The sequence below is a fragment of the Nilaparvata lugens genome, chromosome 14 (genome assembly GCF_014356525.2).
Source record: "Nilaparvata lugens isolate BPH chromosome 14, ASM1435652v1, whole genome shotgun sequence".
Taxonomy (NCBI): Eukaryota; Metazoa; Arthropoda; class Insecta; order Hemiptera; family Delphacidae; genus Nilaparvata; species Nilaparvata lugens.
Window position 1 is genome coordinate 9,945,422 of NC_052517.1, and position 26,548 is coordinate 9,971,969.

Here is a 26,548-nt window from a genome sequence, read left to right on the forward strand (position 1 = left end):
ACTTCAAAAAAGCCAAAATAAAACCTCTCTTCAAGCAAGGAGATCCATCAAATCCTGGCAATTACAGGCCAATCAGTCTTATCAGTAATCTTGCAAAAATTATGGAAAAGATTATAAAGAAGAGATAAGTCCTGTTTTTGAGCAAGCATAAAATAATAAATGAAAATCAATTTGGATTTCAGGCTGAGAAGAGCACGGAAGATGCATTGATTAAATTTGCTAATACTGTTTCACAAAACCTGAATTCCAATTACAAATCTATAGCGGTTTTCTTGGATATCAGAAAAGCTTTTGATACTATTCCACATTACTCCCTTTACAATAAACTCGAGAAATATGGCTTCAGGGGAATTTTTCTAGAATTAATTAAAAGCTATTTGAGAGATAGAACACAGTCTTTAACAATAAATGGATGTACTGATACCTCTAAAATGACCTCTTACGGGTTGCCTCAGGGAACTGTACTTTCACCAATCCTTTTTATTATTCATGTGAATGATTTACTGAGCCTGAAACTAAAAAACTCAACAACTATATCATTCGCAGATGACACTGCAGCTGTTTTCTATGGGAAATCGTGGATCGAGGCTCATGAAATTGCAGAACAGAATTGTTCTCTCATTAAAAAATGATTAGACAAAAACACTTTGAGCTTGAACATTGATAAAACCAATTACATCACCTTTGCACTCAATACAACTGGTAAACCCGACGAAAATATGAATCTGAGACTACATTCGAACTGCAACATTTACTTCAATAACTGCACTTGTCCCTTAGTGAAAAGAGTAACAAGCACAAAATATCTAGGTGTCATAATAGATGAATATTTGAAGTGGGACATCCATATCAAATTTTTATGCAAAAGAGTCAGATATCTTTCTTATAATTTCTACAAAGCAAAAAAAATTCTAAACTCAAGTCATCTTAAAATGGTATACTTTGCACTGGTACAGTCCATAATTCAGTATGGGATTTCAGTATGGGGGGGGGGCTGTTATAATTCCCACTTGGAAGAGCTTTTCATAATTCAAAAATCAATCATTAAAACAATCTTAAATAAGCCTAGACTTTTCCCAACAAACCTGACTTTTGAAGAGTTTAACATGTTGACAGTTAGACAGTTGTATGTAATGAATGTAGTGAAGTATATATTTAAATATAAAAATAATTTAATTTGCACTAATAATACTATCGATAATCAATACAATTTAAGACCCACCTCAAATAAGAACCTAATCTATAATACTAACATTGAAAATATTAGAAGACAACTCATTCATTTAAGCACTAAAATTATAAATAAAATTCCTGAACAAATTATTAGCTGAGCCAAGATAACAAAATAAGTAAAAACAGATATCAATGCTTGGATCAAAATTAACCACTTCTTCTACCTTTGAGAACTATAATAAGTTAACAGAGAACTTTTCTGAATGGTGCGCTCACTTCCACTACTTGTGCTCTATCTTATCCCTTTCCCAATCCTTTCCAAGAATTTCCAAGGATCAAAAGCCTTCCTATGACATGGATAGCCATAGTTGGAAGAACTGTTGATCATCTACCCTTCTTCACCGCATAACATGTATAAATTGCCTTCTAATATTGTAACGTGTTCTCATATTCATGTTATTTATCTTAAACTGTAATGTTTTTTTATTGATGTAATTGATTTTTATTCCATATTGATGTATCTTATGTGTGTGTGTGTGTGTGTGTGTGTGTGTGTGTGTGTGTGTGTGTGTGTGTGTGTGTGTGTGTGTGTGTGTGTGTGTGTGTGTGTGTGTGTGTGTGTGTGTGTGTGTGTGTGTGTGTGTGTGTGTGTGTGTGTGTGTGTGTGTGTGTGTGTGTGTGTGTGTGTTTGTGTGTGTGTGTGTGAATAAGTAAATTGAATTGAATTGAAATTATATTCCAGATTGTTTTTTTAAATACATTTTTCTAGAGAAACTCAATTGCTTACTAATATTCTCATTACAAAATAACATAGAATGAAATGTTAATTTATTCATGTCTCATAAAGTTGGTAGATATATTTTGTATGTTCTGACACACCTGTGCCAGATTCCCCACAAGGTCAATGTGTGCTAGACTTCTCATAGGATCAAAGGTCAAGGTCAAAATCAAGGTCAAGGTCAAAGGTCAAGGTCAAAGATCAAGGTCAGAACTCTGAATACACAAAAAAAATTAAAAAATTAAAATGAACAAAAATAAATCAGGAGACTCCCCACCTACTTGGGAGTATATATACAGTGTGCACAACAGTGTAAAGCCATCAGTGTTCATCCCACAGTCACACAAGACACAGGTGAATTAGAAAAAAAGGAACCTGTTCAGTTATTTGTGTTCTAGAATCAGGCGTTTCAGACATGCTGGTGCTAGCAGTCAACACACACACACAAACACATTCCTTTGTGAAGTATTCCAGGACACCACCACACAGCTGCTGCTTATCATTTCCCAATAGAAAAAGATGTTCTGTAATAATATGGTGAATATTGAGAGGTTTGAATTGTAGTTTTTCTTGTGCCTTTCATTACGTTTGTTGAACTGATCAAATATCAAACTAAATTTTCCCTATACGAACTCTAGTAAACCTTGTTTGGAATCTTTAAACAATTCATTCATGCACCAAGTAAGCACCTGAATTTTGGATTGATATAGAAGATTCACTAACTTGCTTCTTATTCATCCAAATCATTGCAGTCTCCTAGCATTTATATAGTACTGGCTAGGATTTTGTAATGAAATTAATGCAACATATTCAGAAATGTATTTGAACCGTGCCACCCCACAACGTTTTCAACCTGAAATCAGCCTGGGTGCTTCACAAGTTTCCTTGGAAATTGGGAAATTTGAATGGAAGAGTGGCAGTTCTAGAGGAGTCATCACTGTGAGAAGATGTAGTCACAGAACAAGTCTTGGCCTCTGAATTAGGCTTTAGCCTATTTAGATGGAAACTATCCTCATCATTTATTATTTTGTTTAATTTGTAAGAATGTAGTTGAAATATCAGTTGAAATGTTAAGTTGAGTGCCGATTCATTTGTTGAACTTTTTATTCCATGGTGCATGCCAAAATTATTTTATTAAGCTCGAATAGATTGACCAGACATATTGACCATAGCCCTCAATTTATTGTAGAGTGAGTTAGCAAATTCTTGTCTGAATATCAATCATGAATCATTGCGATAAAGTCTCAATTTGAGAAATATCATTTGAAATTAGATTTTCTAATGTTGCAATTTTAAAACAAGTAAGAAATTGAACAAATAACTGGGTTGGTTACAGTGAAGATTATGATTCAATGTAACAGAATTTCAAACATGACCGATAATTCTATATTCGAATGCAAATAATAAATCAATGTTATAAGTAGATATAAAAGGTAGATATAAAAGGCCGGTTCTGGGGCACAAGTGCCCCAGAACCGGCCTTTATCTCAAGGTCATCCAGGCGCCTCAAGGTCATCCAGGTCAACCACCCCAACCTCAAGGTCATCCAGGTTAACCACCCTTAACCTCAAGGTCATCCAGGTCAACCACCCTAACCTCAAGGTCATCCAGGTCAACCACCCTAACCCCAAGGTCATCCAGGTCAACCACCCTAACCTCGAGGTCATCCAGGTCAACTACCCTAACCTCAAGGTCATCCAGGTCAACCACCCTAACCTCAAGGTCATCCAGGTCAACCACCCTAACCTCAAGGTCATCCAGGTCAACCAACCCAACCTCAAGGTCATCCAGGTCAACCACACTAACCTCAAGGTCATCCAGGTCAACCACCCTAACCTCAAGGTCATCCAAAAAAAAAATTAAAAAAAAAAAAAATTGAAAAAAAATAATTATTTTTCTTTTAATTTTTGTTTCTTTCATTTTTTTTTATTTTTTTTTTATTATTTTTTTTAATTTTTTTTTATTTATTTATTTTTTTTTTCATTTTCCTTTCAATTTTTTTTTTTATTATTTTTTTTTGGATGACCTCAAGGTTAGGGTGGTTGACCTGGATGACCTTGAGGTTAGGGTGGTTGACCTGGATGACCTTGAGGTTGGGTTGGTTGACCTGGATGACCTTGAGGTTGGGGTGGTTGACCTGGATGACCTTGAGGTTAGGGTGGTTGACCTGGATGACCTTAAGGTTAGGGTGATTGACCTGGATGACCTTGAGGTTAGGGGTGGTTAACCTGGGTGACCTTGAGAAGTGGTGTATCCATAAGATCCTTTCTTGTACCCCAGTCAATGAAAGTCCAAAAAAATCTGTTTCAATTCAAAAATCAAATAAAACCTGAATTCCTCACTATTGATAGAGCCCTACCAGAGGGTCATTCTCCCAAAAGTCCCAAGAAATGCCCTTGGAGCTTTCCCCCTAGCCCCCTAAAACATGAAAAAAGCAGTTTATCACGGGAAATCAATTATCTCTGTAACCATTGATTGGAGACCTTTCTATCATATGTCATTCAGCTCATTACATTATGGACTACAATATCAGTTTTAATCATTTTTCAATAAATTGAACAGTTTTCTTGATAGAATGATATATATCTGAAAATCTAGGGGGTTTGCGATTTGGTTTTTTTGTTTTCTTCAATAAACTTCAATGCAAATGATTTAAAAAAAAAAAAAATAAGACGAATAATAAATTCAGCCACTTCTATTGCAGATCCATTGATGTATATTGTTATGTATTTGCGATTCAATTTGAAGCCATGGAAGGGGAAACTGTTGACGCAGTATGGAGCGACTGACTTGCTTCCCCATAGTAAACAGTGAACAGGAAATCAAGTATCTCTGTAACTATTAATAAAAAAGTCTATCATATGTCATTCAATTCATTACATTATGGACTGCAATAAATGAGTTGTACTCATTTTCTCAATAAATAAAACAGTTTCTTTGATAAAATAATATATAATGTTGAAATATAGGGGTTTTTCGATTTGATTTTTTATTGTTTTTTCCAACTAACTTCGAAGCAAGCAATTTTAAAGAGAAATGATACGAATAATTAATGTAGCCATTTTCATTGCGAATTCATTGATGTTTATTATTATGTATTTGCGATCTGATTTGACTCTGTGGAAGGGGAAACAGCCCACGCGGTATGGCATGGCTGACTCTCTTCTCCATAGTACCATAAACACTAAAATAGTAGGCTACTGCTTTCTGAGTTGCATCTCATTTACACTATGGCACTCGAAACAATCAATCTTGTACATTGTTTTGACTTGCGCTGAAACTGAATCTACACTTTATAGTTCTCTAAGAAGTCTAAATATTGAAATGTTTGAGATTTAACTTATTTGATTACAGCAATAATTTATTCAGCTTTCATTGCCAGTTTGGAAATGTGGAATATGGAAATCAATATTTTTCCATATACTATACAATACAGTCATCATATTGTTGTCTATGTTTTGAATGAAATTTCATAATTGACTCATCACTTTGTTCCTATATATGTGCTTCATCATGGATTCTATGACAGACAGAGATATTGTTTGCAACCGATAAAATATACTATAACATAATATAATGAATGTATATTATGTGTATGATCATAATTCTATGCTATAATTCAACATAAGATAATTATGTATGTCAAAAACTGAGATGAATCATAGATTACAATATTTTCAACACTGGAAATTTCCTAAAAAATCATAGTATGCAGTGTTTGCTATTCTCGACAGTTAATATTTTTCATCCAGGTTGATAATATACCTTCAGTTGAGGCGGATATAAGGTATATGATGACTGAGGCATCAAAAAATAATACAGTGGGTTTGTTGAGTTGAAACTTTCTATATGATTCTCTCTGTAAAGTAACTCATCTTCCGTTCTTACTAGTCGAATCTACATTTCTAAATAGTACAATATAAAAATTCAGTAGATTTTGAAGATAAAAGGCATTAAAAGTTATTTGAAATGACCAGATACATTTCAACCAATACAACACTACGAATTTTGTTTTATCATAAAATTGTAAGCATACATTAGTCAATAGTTTTTCCATTTACATATTTGTTTTATTATCTCTCAAACTTGTTTTCTTGGTTCTTATTTTGTAGTGAAAGTAAATTTTATTATCATGGCGATTCTGTTGCTTAAGCTGCCATTTTGTCACACCGTTGAGTAGGAGGAGACTGTCTAGCTAGGCCAATGGCACTTTTGTGTGTGTGAGTGAAGGGACAGTCTGTCCACCTGTATACTATGCAGTATACATAGCATATCAATGATGCAGGTAGGTCAGGCGTGTGTGCCTGCATATGGGGGGGGGGGCGAGGGTCGGCTTAATCTTTCAAGACTCATGACAGTTTGGACAGATTATACATGTCAAATTCCATGAAAATCTTTTGCTGTATTTTGTAGTGAATGAGAAACATAAATATAAACATTTAAACAAAAACATAAACATGAAGAAAAATGCAAAACCCTTGACTTGAATATTAGACCTCACTCTGCTCAATCAACAAACTATAAATAATGAATTTAGATAAATAATAATCCATATAAATCAGGTATTCCATGACAGCTATTAGTCTACCATGTACTCCAAAACAGTACCTGATATGTGTTTCTCAGTTGAGTCTAGAACTTCAATGTGAATCCTACCCTAGTCAAGGGTTCAAAATCACACTATTTTAAGTTTTGGACTCAACAATTCCTGATGAACCTTCAACTCAGAAAGAGACAAGAATCTAATTCAAGTCCTGGACTTATCAGTCCTTTACTCAAAAAGCAAAATTATAAACTGCATATTTTAATGTGATCTCTATACTCCAGAGTCTAGTTAATTCCTTGACTGTGTTAGAGCCTTGACTTGGAAAGTCAATTTTCAGACTCCAGAGTTCAAAGCCAGTTAAGGTCCAGAACTCAGCTGAACCCTGAGTTTGGAAACCGGCCCTAAAGATCAAAACAGCAGATTGACAGCAGTTTTCAACATGAAATCAACAACCATAAACAATAAAAAGATCACTGGCAATTTCATATTATAGGGATACAAAAATAATCTATCCTCAAATGGATAAGCAAAGATGAAGGGAAAATGAAAAATGAGAAATGAAAAATGATGATACAATATAGGCTGATATCAGAACATTTTTTGTTCAAAGCCTCCCCCTGATGTCAAAACTTGTCTGCTGAACATATGCGTTCACACATGCTTGACACTCTTGACCTGTCATTAAGGTGCATACAGATATACTTGCCGCGAATATGAGCAATTCACTTTTGATCAACTGACTATATCTGTATTTTTACAGAAACGGTATAGGATATAGATATAAAACCAAGCTTCAAACTGATCTAACACTCTGAAGGTTCGTACAGATATACGTGCCACGAACATGAACAATTCATTTGTAATCAGCTGATGCCAAGCTTTTTATATCTTTATCTTACCTTTTCTGTAAAAATACAGATATAGTCAGCTAATTAAGAGTGAATTGCTTATGCTCGCGGCGCGTAAACCTGTACGCACCTTTAGTGGCCACTTTGAGTGATCATTATCAATAATTTTGTCCAGTCAACAGGAAAAGCAATGTTACATATTATGTGAGTGGGCTTGGCTAGAATGATAATTATCGAATCAGGCTGTTCAGAGTGTGAATGGTTCACAAAAAGGTAAAGTCACTTAGCCCATAGCGAATAAGAGATACTATGTTTGATATCGTGGCACAGTTTTTCTCTTACAGTTCCATTTGAAGAATTTCCTTCTGCTATACAGGTCTCTGGTCAATATTTGCAGTAGCAGATATCCTTAGTTCTATTAATACAGAGTGTTAACAAACTCCCTACCGTACCAATACTCTGGCGCAATTTCCCTGAGTGAGAAACATATCTAAATATCATATTTGAATTGTCCGGAAGTTTTCAGTTACTCACACAGCAGCCATTTTGCTTTTTTTACTTATTATTTTTTCCAAATAATTATTGTTGAACATAATTGAATTTAAAATTGAAATACACAATTATCCATAACAACTAGACAAAGCTACAAAAAATTGTGATAATTTTTCAAATTCATAAAACAAAATGGTGGCTATTAAACGATTTTGTTTCTTAAATAACTCAGAAATCATTTGTTTCAAGGAAAATGGACAAGAACAACTAATTTCAGTGAATTAAATCACCTATCGCTTAGTACCTGATTGGACCAATATTGAATGAGATATGGCAGCCTCAGTGATAGGACACCACTGAGGGTTAGTTGCAGTGCATGCCAATGCATGTGGCTGAAGTCTGCCACTACAATGCAAGAGTCTCCATCTGCTTCAAATGTCATTTGTAAGCTATTTTGGATTATTTTCAACAATAATCAATGTTGCATTACCCTCTTGATCTTGACATAAGTTAAGAATAACTAAAATTTATTTCAATTGAGTAGAGAACAATTATTACATGAAGATTTGTTAACAATATGCGTTTTATTCGAAGTTTGGCTATGTTTTCCAATCTCTGCTAATTGTATCAATTTTCTTTTGTATTCTTCTTTCGAAATGTATTGAAGTTCTGTATTGATTTTAATAATAAAAAGCATATTGTTTACGAATCTTCTCATAATTTATCTCTACTCAAGTGTTGTTCATGGAACAAACGGTTACTGAGTTATTTAGATAATAAAATTCAAAATGGCCGCCATCTTGTTCTATAAATTTAAAAAAAATCTCATAATTCCTCTGTAGTTTTGTTCTGTTGTTATGAAGGATTGTGCAATGTTCCAATTTCGTATGCTCAATCATAATCAAAAAAAAATAATAGGTGAAATAAAGCAAAATGGCCACTGCATGAGTAACTGAAGACTTCCGGACAATTTAAATATGATATTTATATATGTTTCTTACGCAGGAACAATGCCCTAGAGTATTGGTAAGGAGATCGTAAACAACAAATTATCAATTTGAATTGATAATTACCATAAAACAGTTATACAGAGTGGGTGAAAAGTCCGAGAACAGCTTTATATCTTACATTATACAAAGGTAATTTGACGGTGGGTGTGATTGGGAATCCTACTCGAATTGAAAAAACTACTTTACAATTACTTTAAAAATGTGGTCCGCCATCTTGGATCCACCATATTGAATGCAACTCTTTTTTTCTTAATAGGAAGGTGGTCATGTGATGCATGATTTCAATAGGAAATTTCAAGAAAAAATGAATGGCGGAAGCCGCATGTCAATATCTCAAACCGTTTCGAAGATATTCACATTATTAGTCAATACTATTCAAAGCAGAGATGAGAGAAAAAAGTCTGAGAACGGCTTGGTATTCCATAAAAAAGTGATTCCAAGGTGGGTGTGATTGAGGATCCTACTCGATTTGAGAAAAACTACTTTACAATGATGTATGTCATTGAACGCTGATGAGGAGTGAACAAGACTAACTCCCTTTTGGATCTGTCGCCGCGACGCCTGAACATTCCTGGAGGACGACCAATCATCTTCACCCTATCATTCATCTCCGCCAGGGACTCCGGACATCGCGACGACAACTACAAGATGAGTACTTGATCTTTCTCCATCAGAATTCAATGTGTCCCTTAAATTTTGGTCTCTTAAAGACATAAATATAGTTAAACTTGGTCTCTTAAGACAAAGATAATCTCTAATTGAAGAAAGTATTTATTGTAAAGTGTTGTTTGAATTTAAATATTTAATATAGAGGCAATCAATCATCAAATGATTTTTATTTCGGATTCCTCACCACTGGAATAGCACTAGAAATTTCACCAACCCCTCCACCATCAGGGTCTCGCATGATTTCCAAACTTGATCATAGTTGTCTGAGAATTAAGGTTCTCAAAAGACACTATAAAATTGGTAGCAGAACGTACGGTTCATTAGTGAATTTTCTAGTCCTGTTTTTTGTGTTGGAGTTGGAAATTAAAATTTGAAATGGTAAAATTGAATCCCAATGGAATATTATTGAATTAATGAAATTTTTAAGTGATTCAATGAGTAGCAGGTTCCAGACTATCAGATTCCATTAATTTATCTAAAGTAGGAAAAATTTTAGTGATATTGAATTATCAAGCTTTTCAATTGTGTAGAAGTAATAAGTATTAATAATTAGTAGATTTGATTATAATAGGATAACATGGCGGTTACACTGGAGATTGTGAAAACGGCATTTACAAGTAAACGTGTGATTAATTCATTTTTGTCTCATAAAATTAACCCAGATGTATTAGTAAAAGATGAACTTCTGTTCGAATTGGAAATCCTATAGATCGGAAATGCAAAGTCAGACAGTTGATTGTCTGAGAACTTTGTTCAGACAAAAGATCGCTGACCTCACTGAACGTAGACAAGTGTCCTATGAAACGTTAAGCTCTTATAGCACAATAAAAGAAATTAGCTCTCGAATTCTATATTTATTGGAAGAACTTGAATCAATGTCGAAACTGACTAGAAAAGAAATTGTGAAATTGGAATCAAAGACTCTTCATTTCATTTCAGTGATTGAACAATCTTTGAAAGCCTTTCCAACAATAACACCAGATAAACAAGAAAAGTCAATAACCTTGTTGTATGAGATGATAAATATGTTGCCTTCTATCATTGCTCGTACTGTAGATTTGCAAAGTAAACAAGTTAAGAGTAGGCCTCCTTCTCCAGCTAATATGAAATCGCCTAGTGCATTCTCGTTTCCAAATACATCAAATATTGTAGTTTCAAATCAACCAGGAATAAGTAAACTAGTGAATATACCTTCTGTGAACATAATAAATCCGCCAACTGGAGAAGTGAATGCAGCTGCAGGCCCTGACAATAATATAATTTTGAGTCAAAATCAAAATCAGGTACAACATTTAATGTATTCAAAAATACATAACCCCATTGAATCTTTGACTGAAAATTTGAAACCCACTGATGGTCTGAACATTCATGATTTGTTATCATTTCTAACAATTGCACTAAAAATGCAGCCATTTTCTCAAATAGATGACGGCCAGATGCTAAAACTATTAGCGCCATTCACAGTTGGGCCTCTATGCGATAAAATCACTATGGCGATCAATTCAAGTCACTCTTTTGATAAATTCCACCAGGAGGTTCTGAACTATTTTGTACCACAGAGACTTATGTCAACAATAGTCAAAGATCGATTTTATCGACTGCAAGTGCCGGTTGAGCCTATATCAGCTTACATGGTGTCGATAAAAGAGAGTGCTTTGCTATTGAGATTGGAAAAATCAGAAGCTGAAGTCGTATCTACAATATTTAGTGGTCTGAGTCCTCACGGAAGGTCAAGGTTAATTTTCATGAACAAACCTACAACTCTAGCCCAATCAGATGAAATCTGTATCCAGGCACAAAATTTACATTTTGCAGACATCGAGAGAGATGCTTTCTATAGGACTAATAGGGATAATAACAATACACCTCAATTTGAAAAGAGACCCATCAATAACTATCCCAACAGAGGATACAGACAGGGATTTGTATGCTATGAATGCAATGGACACAATCACATTGCAAGAAATTGCACTAAGAATTCAAACTCCAAACTAGCCTCATCAACAAAAAAAAAAACTTAGTGTCAAAAGTAAATAAAGTAGAAAAACAATCAAAATTGAAATCATTGAAAAATAAAATATCTAATTCTAAGAAACGTTTCATTCAAAATTTGCAAAGAAAATCTGAAAATAAAGTCTGTGGGATGATTTATTCTAACAAAGCTCTTCCCCTTTGTACCAGCGAATTTCAATAATGATGAAACTACTTACCAATGTCTAGTTGACTCTGGTTCAGAATTTTCAATTACAAAAGCCTCCACACTTCAGGAAATAATTAGCAGTAATAAACTTAAAGAAATTGAGATCACTGAAGATCAAGTTATTTGTTCGACTGCAAACTCTTCTAAATTAGTTATGAATACATCATGCATTTTGAAAATTAAAATAGAAATATTCTCATGGAAATTCCGATTTTTAATTGCTGATAACTTGCCAGTTGAAATAATTTTGGTATGTGACTTCATAGAGCACTCTCAAATCCTTGTGAATTTAATAAGAACAAACTTTTTCTTTGACTTCAGTCCTCACTTAAAATTTCCTTTAATCAATAAAGATTTTTCTAACGATTCTGAAATTCAAGTTCACAATATCATGGAGAGACTGGCTCCAATGGACTTATCGCATTTGAGTTATTTTGATAGGAGTAGTCTAGAGGAATTGATCAGTAAACACGCAGATGTTCTGACTGAGAAAATTGGATCAACCGATCTAATAGAATATGATATTGAATTAACATCTAACAAGGTTGTCAGATCTCAACCGTATTCTATGGATCCAATCAAGTTAGAATATCGAAGAAAAAAGATTCAACAGCTACTAGATGAAGATATAATTGAACATTCAACATCGCAGTACTCGTCACCTTGTTTATTGGTGCCCAAACCAACTCCAAATTCTTATCGTTTCTGCATTGATTATCGTCGCCTAAATAAGGTAATAGAGTTACAATCAGCTCCATTAGGAAATATTCACGAATGTTTTCATTATTTTTCAAATGCTAAGTGGTTTTCGTGCATTGATTTGACTAGCGCTTATAACCAAATCCATTTGACTGAAAAATTGAAGCATCTAACAGCGTTCATAACACCATTTAATTTGTATCAATTCAAGCGTTTGCCATATGGATTCAGTTGTGGATCAGCTGTTTTGACCAACTTGATGAAGTAAAATATGTTTGGTGACTTGCGTTTCAAGGGACTATTTTTTTATTTGGATGATTTGATTATAATATATACTGACACTCTCGAAAATCATTGGAAATTATAAGATGAAGTTTTCTGTAGATTAAAACGATCAAACCTGACAGTGAACCCTCAGAAATGTAACTTTGCTGCCAACAAGATCAATTTCTTAGGTCATTTGGTTTCTCATAATAGTATTTCGATCGACCCAGAAAGAACAAAACCAATTGTTAATTTTCCTGTTCCTATTAGAGTAAAAGGAATTGAACGATTCTTGGGAATGGTGCAGTTTTTCTCCAAGTTTATCCCCAACTTAGCACAGATTTCAGCCCCATTGAATGCCTTGAGGAAGAAAAATGCGAAATTCATATGGAATGATGAATGTCAAAAATCGTTTGATAAACTAAAACAGATTCTGTCACAGCCTCCGCTTCTAAAAGTGGCTAATTTCAATGAGAAGTTTATTTTGAGCACTGATGCTTCTTCAATTGCAATAGGATGTGTGTTGGGTCAGATGCAAGATGGAGCTTTTGCCCCAATCGCTTATGCATCACGCACACTATCACCATTAGAACGAAAATATTCCACCTATGGAAAGGAAACTATAGCTGCACTTTATGGAGTTGAGAAATTCAAATATTTCCTTAAACATACAAAATTCATTCTGAGAACTGATTGTAATGCACTGCAATTCGTCTTGAACCACCCAAAGCAACTTGGTAGGATAGGGAGATGGGTTCTAAGGTTATCTGCCTTTCAGTTTACTACAGAGCATGTAAAAGGCGTTGACAATAAGGTCGCCGATTGCTTAAGCCGTATGTTTGAAGACTCTCCTCCCGAAGTAATAGAACAGAATTTATGTAGTATAAATTTAGTAGATTTCTCACTCAGTTTCACTGATATTTCAACCTATCAGAAGCAGGACGAATTTGTGAAGGAGATAATGCAATCAGCGAGTGCTGGTGATGATATTTTTCCGTATCAAATAAAAAAGGGAATTCTAGTATGCAATGTTCGAAATTCAACTGAACCAAAAATAGTACTTCCCCAAGTTCTAAAACCTATGGTTTGCAAGTATTACCACGAATCTTTGTTTGGCGCTCATCTAGGATATACAAAAACTTTGAATAAAATTGAACAGGTTTTCACTTGGAAAGGAATATCTAAAGATGTAGGAGTATTTATTAAGAACTGTAAAATATGTGCATTATCTAAACCAGCACAAAAGGCTAATTATGGCTATATGGCTTCCAGTGTTGCTTCTTACCCAATGAAAAATTATTTATAGATTTTGTAGGAAAACTTCCAAGATCTTCTAAAGGTGATTTGGCATGAGGTTATAAAGCATGATTTTTAGCTGTCTCGACGCTTTTAGTAAGTATTGCTGGCTGATTGCAGTCAGAAAAGCCAATGCTAATACCGTTTGCAATGAACTACAGAGGATTATCACTAATTTCGGTGTACCTAAAATAATAGTGTCAGACAATGAACCACAATTCAAATCTAATATATTCAATAAGTTCTGTTTTCAAAGAGGCACTTTACATGTCACGTGTACTCCATACCACCCTCAATCCAACGCTGTTGAAAGAGTACATAGGAATTTGAAATCTGCACTTATTGCATTCTCTTCTTATGACCACACAAAATGGGATGTACCACTCAGTTGGTTACCTCTAGCATTTAATTGTAGCTTCCATGAAAGTAGTAAGTATACTCCTTATGAGTTGATATTCAGGTATAAACCAACTCACCCACACACGAATATATGGGTAATAGATGAAATACTGCCCCAGAAATTCAGTGAAAATACGAGAAAATTGTGGAAACAAGCTCATGAAAACCTCTTAAAATCGCAGAGTAAAGCGAAGGAAAGATTTGACTTACAAAGAAGTAGAATCCCTTTCAAAACTAATGATAGAGTTTTCCTGGAAGCTAATCCAATTAGTAGAGCTGCTGATAAAATTTCGGCAAAGTTAGCACAAAAATGGTCTGGCCCATTCATAATAAAAGAATGGACTTTACCTGTATCTGTAAAGTTATTTTCCATGGATGGAAATACATTCATACGACGTGCACATGTATCACAATTGAAATTAGATAAGAGCATTAATACAGGAGACACATAAGAAATCAGGTGGACGCATCTGAATTTCGTGACTGTTGTATCATGTCTTTGAATATATAATAATTGAAAGTCGACTATAAACAAGAGAGACATTTCCTAGGTAGTAATATAAGTTCATGGCCATGATTATAGTGATAAGAATATTAGGAAGATAAGGGTTAAATAGGATAAATAAATAGAATTATTATAATAATCGTAATTGGAGTATAATCTTATATAATATCAAGTTTTTATATATAATCAATTAAACTATATCGTTGTGAATAAGGCATAATCAGTTTATTATTGTGTACTCAAGTAGGATTATTCAGTTAGGTTGCAGTATTTTATTCACGTACTATAGTATTCATTGGCAATATAGAAATAGGTTAGTAGTGTTAATGTTTAACTAGATTAAGTATTGAATGAAAAGCTTCCTATATCGATAATTCTCAAAGTGATTCATTGTTCTAGTAAGGTTTCATGATAATTTTGTTGATATTATGATATCGTTAAATGAGTAATTTGTGTAATGTTGACTTCGAACGGCTAGCTCCGTTCAGAGAGAATAGGAACCAGACAGAGTCAATCCTATTTTCTCTGCATTCGAAGTAAGTTACTCTAGCACACTCTCTCTCACAACCTTCATGACTTGTAGTAGTAGTAAGTGATAGCTCAGAAAACCAGTCAACGACGCTAGATCGCGCTGGGCCCGCGCTTTTCTCCGTTTTGACTGACTCCGAACGCTGTGAATTCTCACCACACCCTTTCAATTTGCGCGCTCACCTATTCAAAATTTTGGTAGTTTTTTTCATTGGCGTCCAACTTTCCTTTAACGGGGGGAGAATCTGTACCAAAATTTTGAGTTATTGAATAGAATTTATTCTATCTTAAGTAAGTAGTTTTCAGTTCCCATAAGGATAGTAAATTTATTCTTGTTGATTGGCAACTTCGCCAGCATTTCTAAAATCATTATAATTATGATCAGCATCTTATTAAAGTCCTTGATTCCCACTTGGAATTATCTATTCTCACGACAGATTTAGACGCCAGAAGTATGCTGAATCAATCCCATAATTCTAAACTTGCAAAAGGGAAATAACTTTTCTCTCCTAGTTTCCTTCTTGCATGAACATATCACATTCCTTATTTACTGAGGAGAAAGAGAGTGGGCGAAGAGAAATTCACAGGCAATCGGGTAAATATTTTAAAGTTTTATGGTAGAACTGATCAGTCTGGAAGCCTCTGAAAACTGGGAGAGCGTTCATTCTAATCCCAGCTGTCATAGTGTTAACTGTTTCTTGAGATTTTCTTTCAATTTCCAGTAATGTTTTCGTTTGGGGGTACATTCTCATTCTCTCCAGGAGAATTTAATTGATTGTCCAAGTGAATCGGACATCTTTTGAAGTTACTTTAAATGTAGGCTAAGAGTAATATTTAGAAGTAAAGTCTCCCTTTTGAGAATACAGTAATAATGGGATAGCTTGAATTAGGATGACGATTGATTCCTCTATACTTTGGATCTTCAATACCCCTTTTGGGTGAGTATTTTTATTATTGTCATTGAATAGACTATAATTTATCATTTTGTGAAGTGAAAGTTTTCGATTTATGTATGTTAATAATATTATTTCCTCATAGGAAGCGGTGAATTGTATTTATTTGATGATCTTCCCAGATCATCAATTGAATACAATCCTATTAGATATTGGTAATTATTATGTTTCTAATTCTGTTGTAAATTTGTCATCAGGTTTCTGTATCGGGCTGAGAATTTCCATTGTGAAAGGGCCGGCGACTTCTTCCAACCATGGATGGAATCGTACGTCATTGAACGCTGATGAGGAGAGAACAAGACTAACTCCCTTTTGGATCTGTCGCCGCGACGCCTGAACATTCCTGGAGGACGACCAATCATCTTCACCCTTCATTCATCTCCGCCAGGGACTCCGGACATCGCGACGACAACTACAAGATGAGAACTTGATCTTTACCCATCAGAATTCAATGTGTCCCTTAAATTTTGGTCTCTTAAAGACGTAAATATAGTTAAACTTGGTCTCTTAAGACAAAGATAATCTTTAATTGAAGAAAGTATTTATTGTAAAGTGTTGTTTGAATTTAAATATTTAATATAGAGGCAATCAATCATCAAATGATTTTTATTTCGGATTCCTCACCACTGGAATAGCACTAGAAATTTCACTAACCCCTCCACCATCGGGGTCTCGCACGATTTCCAAACTTAATTATAGTTGTCTGAGAATTTAGGTTCCCAAAAGACACTATACAACTTTTTTATTTAAATAGGAAGTTGGTCATGCGATACATGATTTCAATATGGAATTTCAAGAAGAAATGAATGGCAGGAACCGCACATCGATATCTCAAACTGTTTATAAGATATTCACGTTTTCAATCAACACCACTCATGTATTCAATTTCTGATTTGCATGGTACTGATTGATAATGTGAATATCTTCTGAACGGTTTGAGATATCAATGAGCAGTTTTTGCATTCATTTTTTTTTGAAATTCCGTATTGAAATCATGTATACCACCTTCATATTAAAAAAAAAAGTTGCATTCAAAATGGTGGATCCAAGATGGCGGACCAGATATTTAAAATCATTGTAAAGTAGTTTTTTTTCAATTCGAGTAGGATCCTAAATAACACACACCTCGGAATCACTTTTTTATGAAATACCAAGCCGTTCTCAGACTCTTTTCTCTCATCTCTGCTTTGAATAGTATTGATTGATAATGTGAATATCTTTGAAACGGTTTAAGATATCGATATGCGGTTATCATCATCCATTTTCCCGTGAAATTCCCCATCGAAATCGTGTATCGCATGACCACCTTCCCATTTAAAAAAATGAAGATGCATTCAATATGGTGGATCCAAGATGGCGGACCAGATTTTTCAAGTCATTGTGAAGTGGTTTTTTCAATGCGTGTAGGATTCTCAATCTCACCCACCATCAAATTACTTTTGTGTATGAGATATTAAGCCGTTCTTGGACTTTTTACCCACTCTGTATAAGCTACTATTAATAGATCCATATGATGATTATATCACTGGTTCAACTCACCCAGCACTCTTGTAAAGCATGTGATGTTTCAAATAACTCTCCTATTTCTTCAGGTGTCATGACAACTGAATGATGAAGAGAGTTGAATTTGGAGATTCTTGGATGATGTAAGCCTTCACTTTTGATACGTTCTATGGTCGAGCTGTCATTCGAAGTGCAGCTTGTGATACAAGAAATTGAATTAGGTACAGAAACACCCATTCATACTCTATTGATTCTATTTAATAGTGTAGAAGGGGAAACATTGGTAAAGGTGATCACGTTTGGTAATCCTATATAGGCATAGAGGAAAAGAAGCTTCTAGGAGTATATATTTCAAATGGTCGAGCATCACTTATAAATTCTCTCAAATTTTCGGCTACTGAGCTATTGCATCAATAGCTCATAGAATCGGTTATTCCTTTCCCAGTGTAGTGAAGAAGTTTGCTAAATTCCAGTCTTGAAAATCATATTATTCAAAATGCTCTGACAAAGTAGAAATTCAAAAATTTAATTTCAAGTTGAAATCTTTGCTGGAGGTGTGACTTATGTAGAATTAATGTCTGGAGTTTTGTGTAGGAATGACATATGTATATTGTTATCACCTACTCCATGAATTATGAGTAGAATTGATTATATGCTACCACATTATTTTAATGAGAGTAGCATCAGTAGATTATTTGCTCAAGGCAACAGTCACCTAGCCTGGGTTTAGAGCTTTTGAATGTGAGTAGCATAAGCCAAATATGACACGTCAAGCAGCAAACAGTTTCCTGAAATTGTGTTCGATAAAATTAGCACTGAATAATGAAGTTATCATCATTGGTATTATAATAATTTCAGCTTCTACTCACTGCAAATCTAGAATTGATCCAGCATAAGGATCAGGCTGAAGTATCTCACCAATTTCCAAGGTAATACCAATGTTATTAATTTTGGTTAGAAAAACTTCATTTTGTCCAGGGACTACTTGGTTCAGAACAGGTACTGTATCTTTTGCACTCTTTTCCTCCAACCTGAACAAAATAGAAGTAAATAAATCAATAAGTTAATTAATTAATACATATATATTTATCAATATATTATACTAGCAGGTAACCCGTGCTTCGCAAGGGTCTTTCTTAAAACTTGGCGTAATGAAATCTAGAAGAATTCAAAATAGGCCTATAAGAATCCTCGGTTGATTAAGAATTTATATGCTGCATTTCAGGTTAATCAGTATGACCACCTTTCAATTAAAAAAAGAAGTTGGATTCAAAATGACGGAAAAAATTTGGATGTGACGGAAAACCTGTTTTTATGATTCGAAAAGGATCCCCAATCATACCTATCTTCTAATTTCCCTTTCAAGAGAAATCTTCTGCTGCTTCCATACAAACTTGAAGCATGACAAATAATTGAAAACTTGATGTAATCAGATCTTGAAGAATTTAAAATTGGTCTATAACCACCCTCGGTTAAGCAAGAATCTATCTGCAAAATTTCAAGTTAATCAGTCCAGTAGTTCTGACGTGATAATGCGTCAAACATAATTTCCCTATACTTTACACCTTTATAGGCTACGTTTATAATTCAGTTCTTCTCTTTATTATAGTATAGAAGATGATACATGGATGATTGATCATTGTTATTTTACTAAAAGATAGAATATGTTGAATAGTTTCCCTTTCAAAGGGAGTTTTGACAACCCAGAAAACTCATTTATCATTTGAAGATATAACGAAAAGGTGCATAATTATGACCTTATTTTTTTGCTCAGCTTGCCAATATACCCCTCATTCCAATATTAAAATTTTCGAGTCAGTCATTCTATCAGGGCTCGAATAATTTTAAAATTTGAACTAAATAAAAATGGAAGAATATAATTTCTCTATGTAAATAACAACACCTTCATTCAAAGACATATTAACTGCATGCGTTTTCATATTGCCAATACGGCATTGAAGAAACTTTGGACGTTTATTTAGCTCTTTGTCTCAATAGTATATTTCGCACCTAGGGTCGAAAATGTACGTTTTCCGGCTCGATATCGCGGTTTTCAAGTTCGAGATGAAGTCGAGAACTTGAAGCGTTCGAGAGCCGGAAAAACATTTTTGCCCATGTTGCGAACACTATTTTTTGCCACACCAAAAAAAAAAACTTCCCAATATTTATAAGAAATTGAAAAATAAATAAAATTCAAACAGCCTATTTTGATAGCTTGAATCTTGGTTATGACAACTTTTACTGTCAATTAACTTCAATATTACTAATTAATAATTTACAATAGTGACCATATTTTTATACTTTTAATATTTCGAATAATTGTTTGAATTTTTATAGCTCGCGCTCTGCGCCCGGTGCAATATCTAATGGATAGATGGATGAATAGAATTTCCATTACTATTTTGAAATAATGTGATGAAAGAATTAATATAATTGCATATTTCACAGTTTTGTCTCAGAATATATCTAAAAAATTGATTGGAATTTAAATTATGGTAACTAATATAAAAAATAGGTAATAAAAGTCAAAATTCATTGACAAAAAAAAATGTCATTGACCGAGATTCGAACCTACATCATGTTTGTTTTTCTCTGAGCTTTGAGTTCTGATGTATTACGCCTTTACACTCTCGGCCATTGAGTATTGTTGAAAGTAGAGGCCTGACTGATAACACTCAGCATACACATAATACTGTAAACTAGACTTCTAAAAAAGTTTACTTCACTCCTAAAAAGCATACAACCTTTGACTATAGAAAGAAGGTTGTTCTTTGGAAGGTACAACAGACTTTGGCTCATGACTTATATTATTAAAATTGATATTTTTATCTGTTTCACAATAAAATTTTCACTCTGAATTAAGTCAGGTAACGTATGTAGGCTACTAAAATATAGTGTATAGCGGCATATCAATTGAAGCTGGCTTGCTGGCATTTTCACAACAAAATATTGCTCTGAAATCATAGAGAAAACATTCAAAGATTCAATCTTGAGTGGGCCTAATGTTTTCTCTATATGGTTCAATATTAAAGAAAAATTATCTAAAAGTTTTAATAATGAATTACGGAAAAATTACTAGGAATTTTTTAGTCAAGGCTGAGTTTCACCAGTAGGCTTACCTTAAACTTCAGATCTCTGCTGTATTTTCTTGTTATTATAGTTGATTGTATTGCATTAAGAAGTGGAATTCGATAATAAAAAAGAAACAATTATTACTCTACCTCACTTTTAAATATTGATACAATTATTGTACTTTGATATCAAATTCGATTCTTCACTTTAAAATACTTGTAATACATACCTTTCTGACAATGGACAATGCAGCCATTGTATTCATTGTTTGATATAAAAAACACAATAATAAATATTAGAATATGAAACAGTAATTTATAAAATATATTATAGACATAATACCGCAATTCACGATACATAATTATATAGATTATTACAGTCATTATGAGATTATCTCTCTATGATTTTTGTGAGATCGGACACGATCAGCTGTTATTCAAGGTCATTTTACAGCCCTAGGGCCGTGAAGTTTTACCGGCCTGGTCGGAAAACAATCACTTTCGGCCTCCATATGACGAATGAAAACCAGCTCATTACATCCAAGTGTGGCGAAAAAATTTTTCCAGCTGAAAAATTAATAATCCATGCCACGTGTAGGCCTAAACATTGCATCAGGAAGACGAAGTTCCAAAACTATGTTTTTCAGGTAGAAAGCAATATAGAAACAGATGTTCCTTTCTTAATTTTGACCATATGATTTGGTGATTTTTCAATGAAATTGAATGTACCATTGATGGAATTTGAACAATAATTTTGAAAAATCTAGAAGGGAAATTAGAATTTGGGCTTCCAGGTGCACAAGATTGATATTTTTAGAATCTATGTGCAAAATTTGGAGATCTAAATCATTCCCATTTTTCCGCAATCCACAAGTTGACATGTTTTGATGCGAACAAACGAACAAACCTCAGACCAGTTATAGAATAGATACTGTTCAGACGTTATATCAATGTTACTTTGTTGTCTGGCGTTGTGTGGTGGAGTGGGCAATTGAAGGGTGATGCGCATAGCATAATCGCCGCCAGTTGCCATTTGCGAGCCAATCAAACAGTTCACTTCTCATAATGTCGATTTCTGCAAAGTGATCTGTTGATTTATTGTGATTTATTACAAGTGTCGTCTTGTCTCGTATCGTGATCTGGACCCGGGATCCTAGAAGCAAGGAGGATTTGGACATGAAGGTAGGCCTATGTTATTGTGCACTTAGCCATTTAAATTGTTCAACTTGCTACCCGACGCCAGACAACCCAGACAACTTCTAAAAAGAAGTTCTTGATGTAATTGATACAGTCCACAAACCAGAGTGCTGTTTGAGCCAGCCTCTGTCGAATAAACATGGTTCAACCGTCAGGATTGATTTGTTAATCGAATTTGAATAGGACATAAGTTTGAAATATCGTCTAATAGGTTTGTCATTTTTTATGCCTATTTTATTCTTGGTTTTTCAGTGTATATGGCTTGTTTTTGTTGTCGTAGATGAATATACACTTTATTTGTGGTATTCTTAAGAAATTTGGGCTCAATTTGAGTTGGAAATAGAGTAGAACAAGTAATATTTTCGTAAATAATTGTGTTATAGTATTATTGCATGAGATTGTTGCATTGGCGCCACAAGGCTGGACTGGCAAGTTCATGTCAATAAGTAGAGAAAGACTTATACATCGTCTAGCTGTAACAGTAACTGGAACTTTTACTTTTTTCAAAGGAAACTTGCAGTTATTTGCATTGATTATTGTCATTACTTCGTTATTAAGAGCAGTTATTGTTTGTTATTGTGCAAACAAGTATTGATACGGTATCATTAGCCTCATAACCGATCATTCTCTAAGTTGAAGTGCTGGCTAGGCTTGTATGATTAGATAAGCTAGCCATTGTTTGTCTCATTGTGTCGCCTGCTCTCATGTTTTCCCTCTTATTCTTGTTTGGCTCTTTGTCTCACTCTCTCTCTCTCTTGACAAGCGCTCACTGTTATCGCCTCACTATGGGTGTTATTGAAGACTTGACGTTTCAAAGAGATGCATTAATTCGTGGAATAAAAAGGATTAATGAAATTGCCGAAGCTGTCGAAAAGGATCCGAAAAATAAGAAAATGAAGAATTTATTGAAAGTTAAGGGTGAGCATATCGATAACCACCAGGTGGAGTTCAATGATATAATAGATAAGATGCAAAGCTACTATAACAAACAAAATCCTCGATTGGAAACAACAGAGCTTGAAAATCTGATGAGCCAATTTAATGAGTTTTATTCCAATGTCAAGGCTATTCTCGAAACCTTACCATCCACTCAAACAAATTTGAATATTAGTTCTTCCAATGTAGCTTCTTCACCTACAACTGGAAATATCTCGTCAGTTGCCCTACTTAAGCTTCCTTTGATGACTTTTGACAGCAATTTGAAAATTTGGAGTCAATTTAAAGATTTATTCAAAGCCATGGTTCATAATAATGGTCAAATTGCTGACATACAAAAACATATGTATCTTCGGTCTGTACTGAGAAGCGAAGCACTGTTAGTCATTTCTGTAGTCCCATTGACAAGTGATCATTATGCTGAGGAATGGAAAATATTATTGAATCACTACAATGACTCTTACAAGCTGACTGACGCATACTTTTGATATAAGACTAAGCAATTTTTGATATGCCAGCAGTTAATAAGCAACCAGACTCCCTACAAAAATTCATCACTCATTTAGCTGAGTATATTGCAGTACTAAAACCAATTGGTCATTCAGTTAATGACTGGTCGATTCCGTTATTATTTATCTTACATAAAAAACTGACTGAAGAATTGAGAGAGAAGTGGCAGAGACTGCTGAGAAATGGAACAGTATACGATTTGAAAAACTTCCAAATATTTTTGAATGATGAAGCTGTTATTTTGGAGGCTACCCAATCCACTGATTCATTGGTGTCATCTACATTGTCAGAAGCCTCCTCATGTAAGCAGTTTGGGAAATCGAAACCCACTATGGGAAATTACAAAGCTTCAGCTATGATTGTTAAATCAAAATCGGACGAGCTGAAATGTATTGAATGTAATAATTCTCATGAACTGGAAAATTGTGAAGTGTTCTTGAATCGCAAACCATCTGATAGATTAAAATGTGTAAAAAAAATGAAAACTATGTATATGCTGTTTATTGGCAGGGCATCTCAGGGCCAGGGCATTAGAGATTGTAGAAGAAGGAAGCCGTGCAGTCACTGTAATTCGCGTCATCATTCGCTCCTCCATTTAGAGCCGAGACAGCCGCCTGTTGAAAACACCAACACATTGGCCGGTAATAAACAAATGAGCAGGGTAGATGGGCACAACGTCGCTGATCAAAGCCATCAAACATTTGTTACTGACTCAGCTAAGAAAGTATTTTCGAATGTAAATAGTTCCATAGTATTGCTACCAACTGTTAAATTGGGACTTCGAGGTAATCAAGGCAATTATCACAAGGTCAAAGTATTATTAGATAGTGCAAGCACCGTTTAAATGCATTTATTACAAGGTGATGCATGAAAAAACTGGGTTTAGTGGTACAGAAAACACACAGTTTGCCCATCTATGGATTATCTGATACTGAACTGGAAGTGACAGATGAAATTGCTAACTGTGAATTTGAAACACCGAGCTCCCCTTCATTAAAAATTACAGCGTTGGGAGTCAACAAAATAGCAGTTACAATTCAGATAAAAAATGCGTACTGGGCACATATTGGAGGATTGGAGCTAGCAGATTCTAAATTTTTCTTTTCAGAGGAGGTTGATATTTTATTGGGTGCTGAATACTTCCCCTTCATTCTGACAGGAAGAAAGGTGATTGGTCCAGCGGGTACACCATCTGCCCTAGAAATTGTATGGGGCTACTGCCTGATGGGTAAGGTTTCAGAGGAGAGTTCTACTATCTCAAATAATCTGCGCATGTATTCCAATGCTAATTTAGAAGAGTTGGTGAAGCGATTTTGGGTCATAGAAGAGCCACCTAGGACAAAAAAATTATTGGAAAGTGAAATGACTTGTGAGGAGATTGGATGCAAATCAACTGTTTGTCGTTTGAATACTGGTAGATTCATTGTAGAATTACCATCCAAGGAAACAAATACAAGTGAGATATCGGGATATCTTGAAGGTAAAACTAATGTCGGAGAGAATGTTTCCATGATTCGAGAAGAAGAATTGGGAGATAATTTAGAAGAAGTTCCAGGTAAACAAGGTATAGCCTTCAACAGTTATATACCAAGCAACGGTAATTTTGGGAAAGAGTTAAAAGTGATTCATAGTCCACATGAAATCAAACCAATGGGAAGACCCATACCGAAAAAGGAAATTGGAGAAGATGTTTTTGAAAGGGAGAAACGAAATTTGGGAGAGTTAGATGATGATAGACAGGATAATGTTGAAATAAAATGGACAAAATCCGAAAAGGGAAAAGAAATGAAAGAGTATACTCTAACAACTATGTCGTATGGTGTATCATCATCGCCATTTCTTGCCATTTGTACTATGCATCAGTTTATTGAAGATGAAGAAAAAATGTTCCCTGTGGCTTCTGAAGCCTTACGGTTTTCCACTTACATGGATGATATAGTTACATCAGTCTCATCAATGGAAGCAACCAAGCAACTGCAGCTCACTGAATTGTTAAGCAAAGGGAAATATTAATTGCGAAAGTGGGCCAGCAATCATTCTACCATTCTATCAAATCTCCCTCTAGAGCATTGCGCTATTGATGCAAAAGATTTCACTTTTGAGTCTGGTAAAACCAATGAAATTCTTGGCTTCCAATCAAATCCAATTGGTTACTACCTCTTCTACAGGGTGAAGGTTCCATCCAGTCTAGCTACAAAACGAAATGTTTTATCAACTTTAGCACAAATTTTTGATCCATTAGGATATTTGACACCTTTCATGCTTACCTTCAAGAGTATAATTCAATGTCTATGGCAATCGGGATGTGACTGGGATGATATAGCATCCATGGAGGTAGTGAAGAAATGGGAGCTTTGTGTGGTTGTCCTAGTAGCTAGATTATTACATGAAGTTCAAGAAGTGCTTTCAAAAATTATAAACATAGATTATATTGCAGCTTGGACTTATTCAACTGTGGCAGTGAGTTGAATTCGGTCTTCACCTCATCGTTGGGCTGGGTTTGTGGCAAATCGTGTAAGTCAAGTACAGGAACGCCTGTCTACAGAGCAATTCAGATATGTGTTAACCGAATGTAATCCAGCTGATTGTGCTAGTCGAGGACTATTGCTCAATGAATTAATTGATAATTCTCTGTGGAGGAATGGTTCTGATTGGTTAGACAAACCACTGGACTGCTGGCCACACCAAACCCACGGTAATGATGATGAAAATTCCAAACAGATTGAATTGGAAGCAAGAAAAATTACTCTAGCAACACAGAGTAAAGACTTAGAGGAATCAATTCAATCGGTGAACTTGAGAAATCGATGGAGTTTAATCAAAAGAATTATATCCTCATTCTGGAAACGTTGGCAATTGGAGTATGTATCTTGTTTGCAAACCTGAACACAATGGTACAGAAAACATAGTAATGTTAACATTGGGCATATGGCTCTCTTAAAGGAAAGTAACCTACTCCCTCTTCACTGGC

General features: G+C 34.6%; 1 protein-coding gene across 1 annotated transcript in view; it reads right to left on the reverse strand.

The window, feature by feature from the left end:
* The window catches only part of LOC111046354, a 120,501-nt gene that overhangs the window by 68,425 nt on the left and 25,528 nt on the right, over positions 1-26,548 (reverse strand). Inside the window, exons 9-10 of the mRNA XM_039440729.1 lie at positions 18,733-18,894; positions 17,900-18,059 (exon numbers count right to left, since the gene is read on the reverse strand). Coding sequence (XP_039296663.1) covers positions 17,900-18,059; positions 18,733-18,894 — 322 coding nt within the window. The remainder of the gene's footprint in view (positions 1-17,899; positions 18,060-18,732; positions 18,895-26,548) is intronic.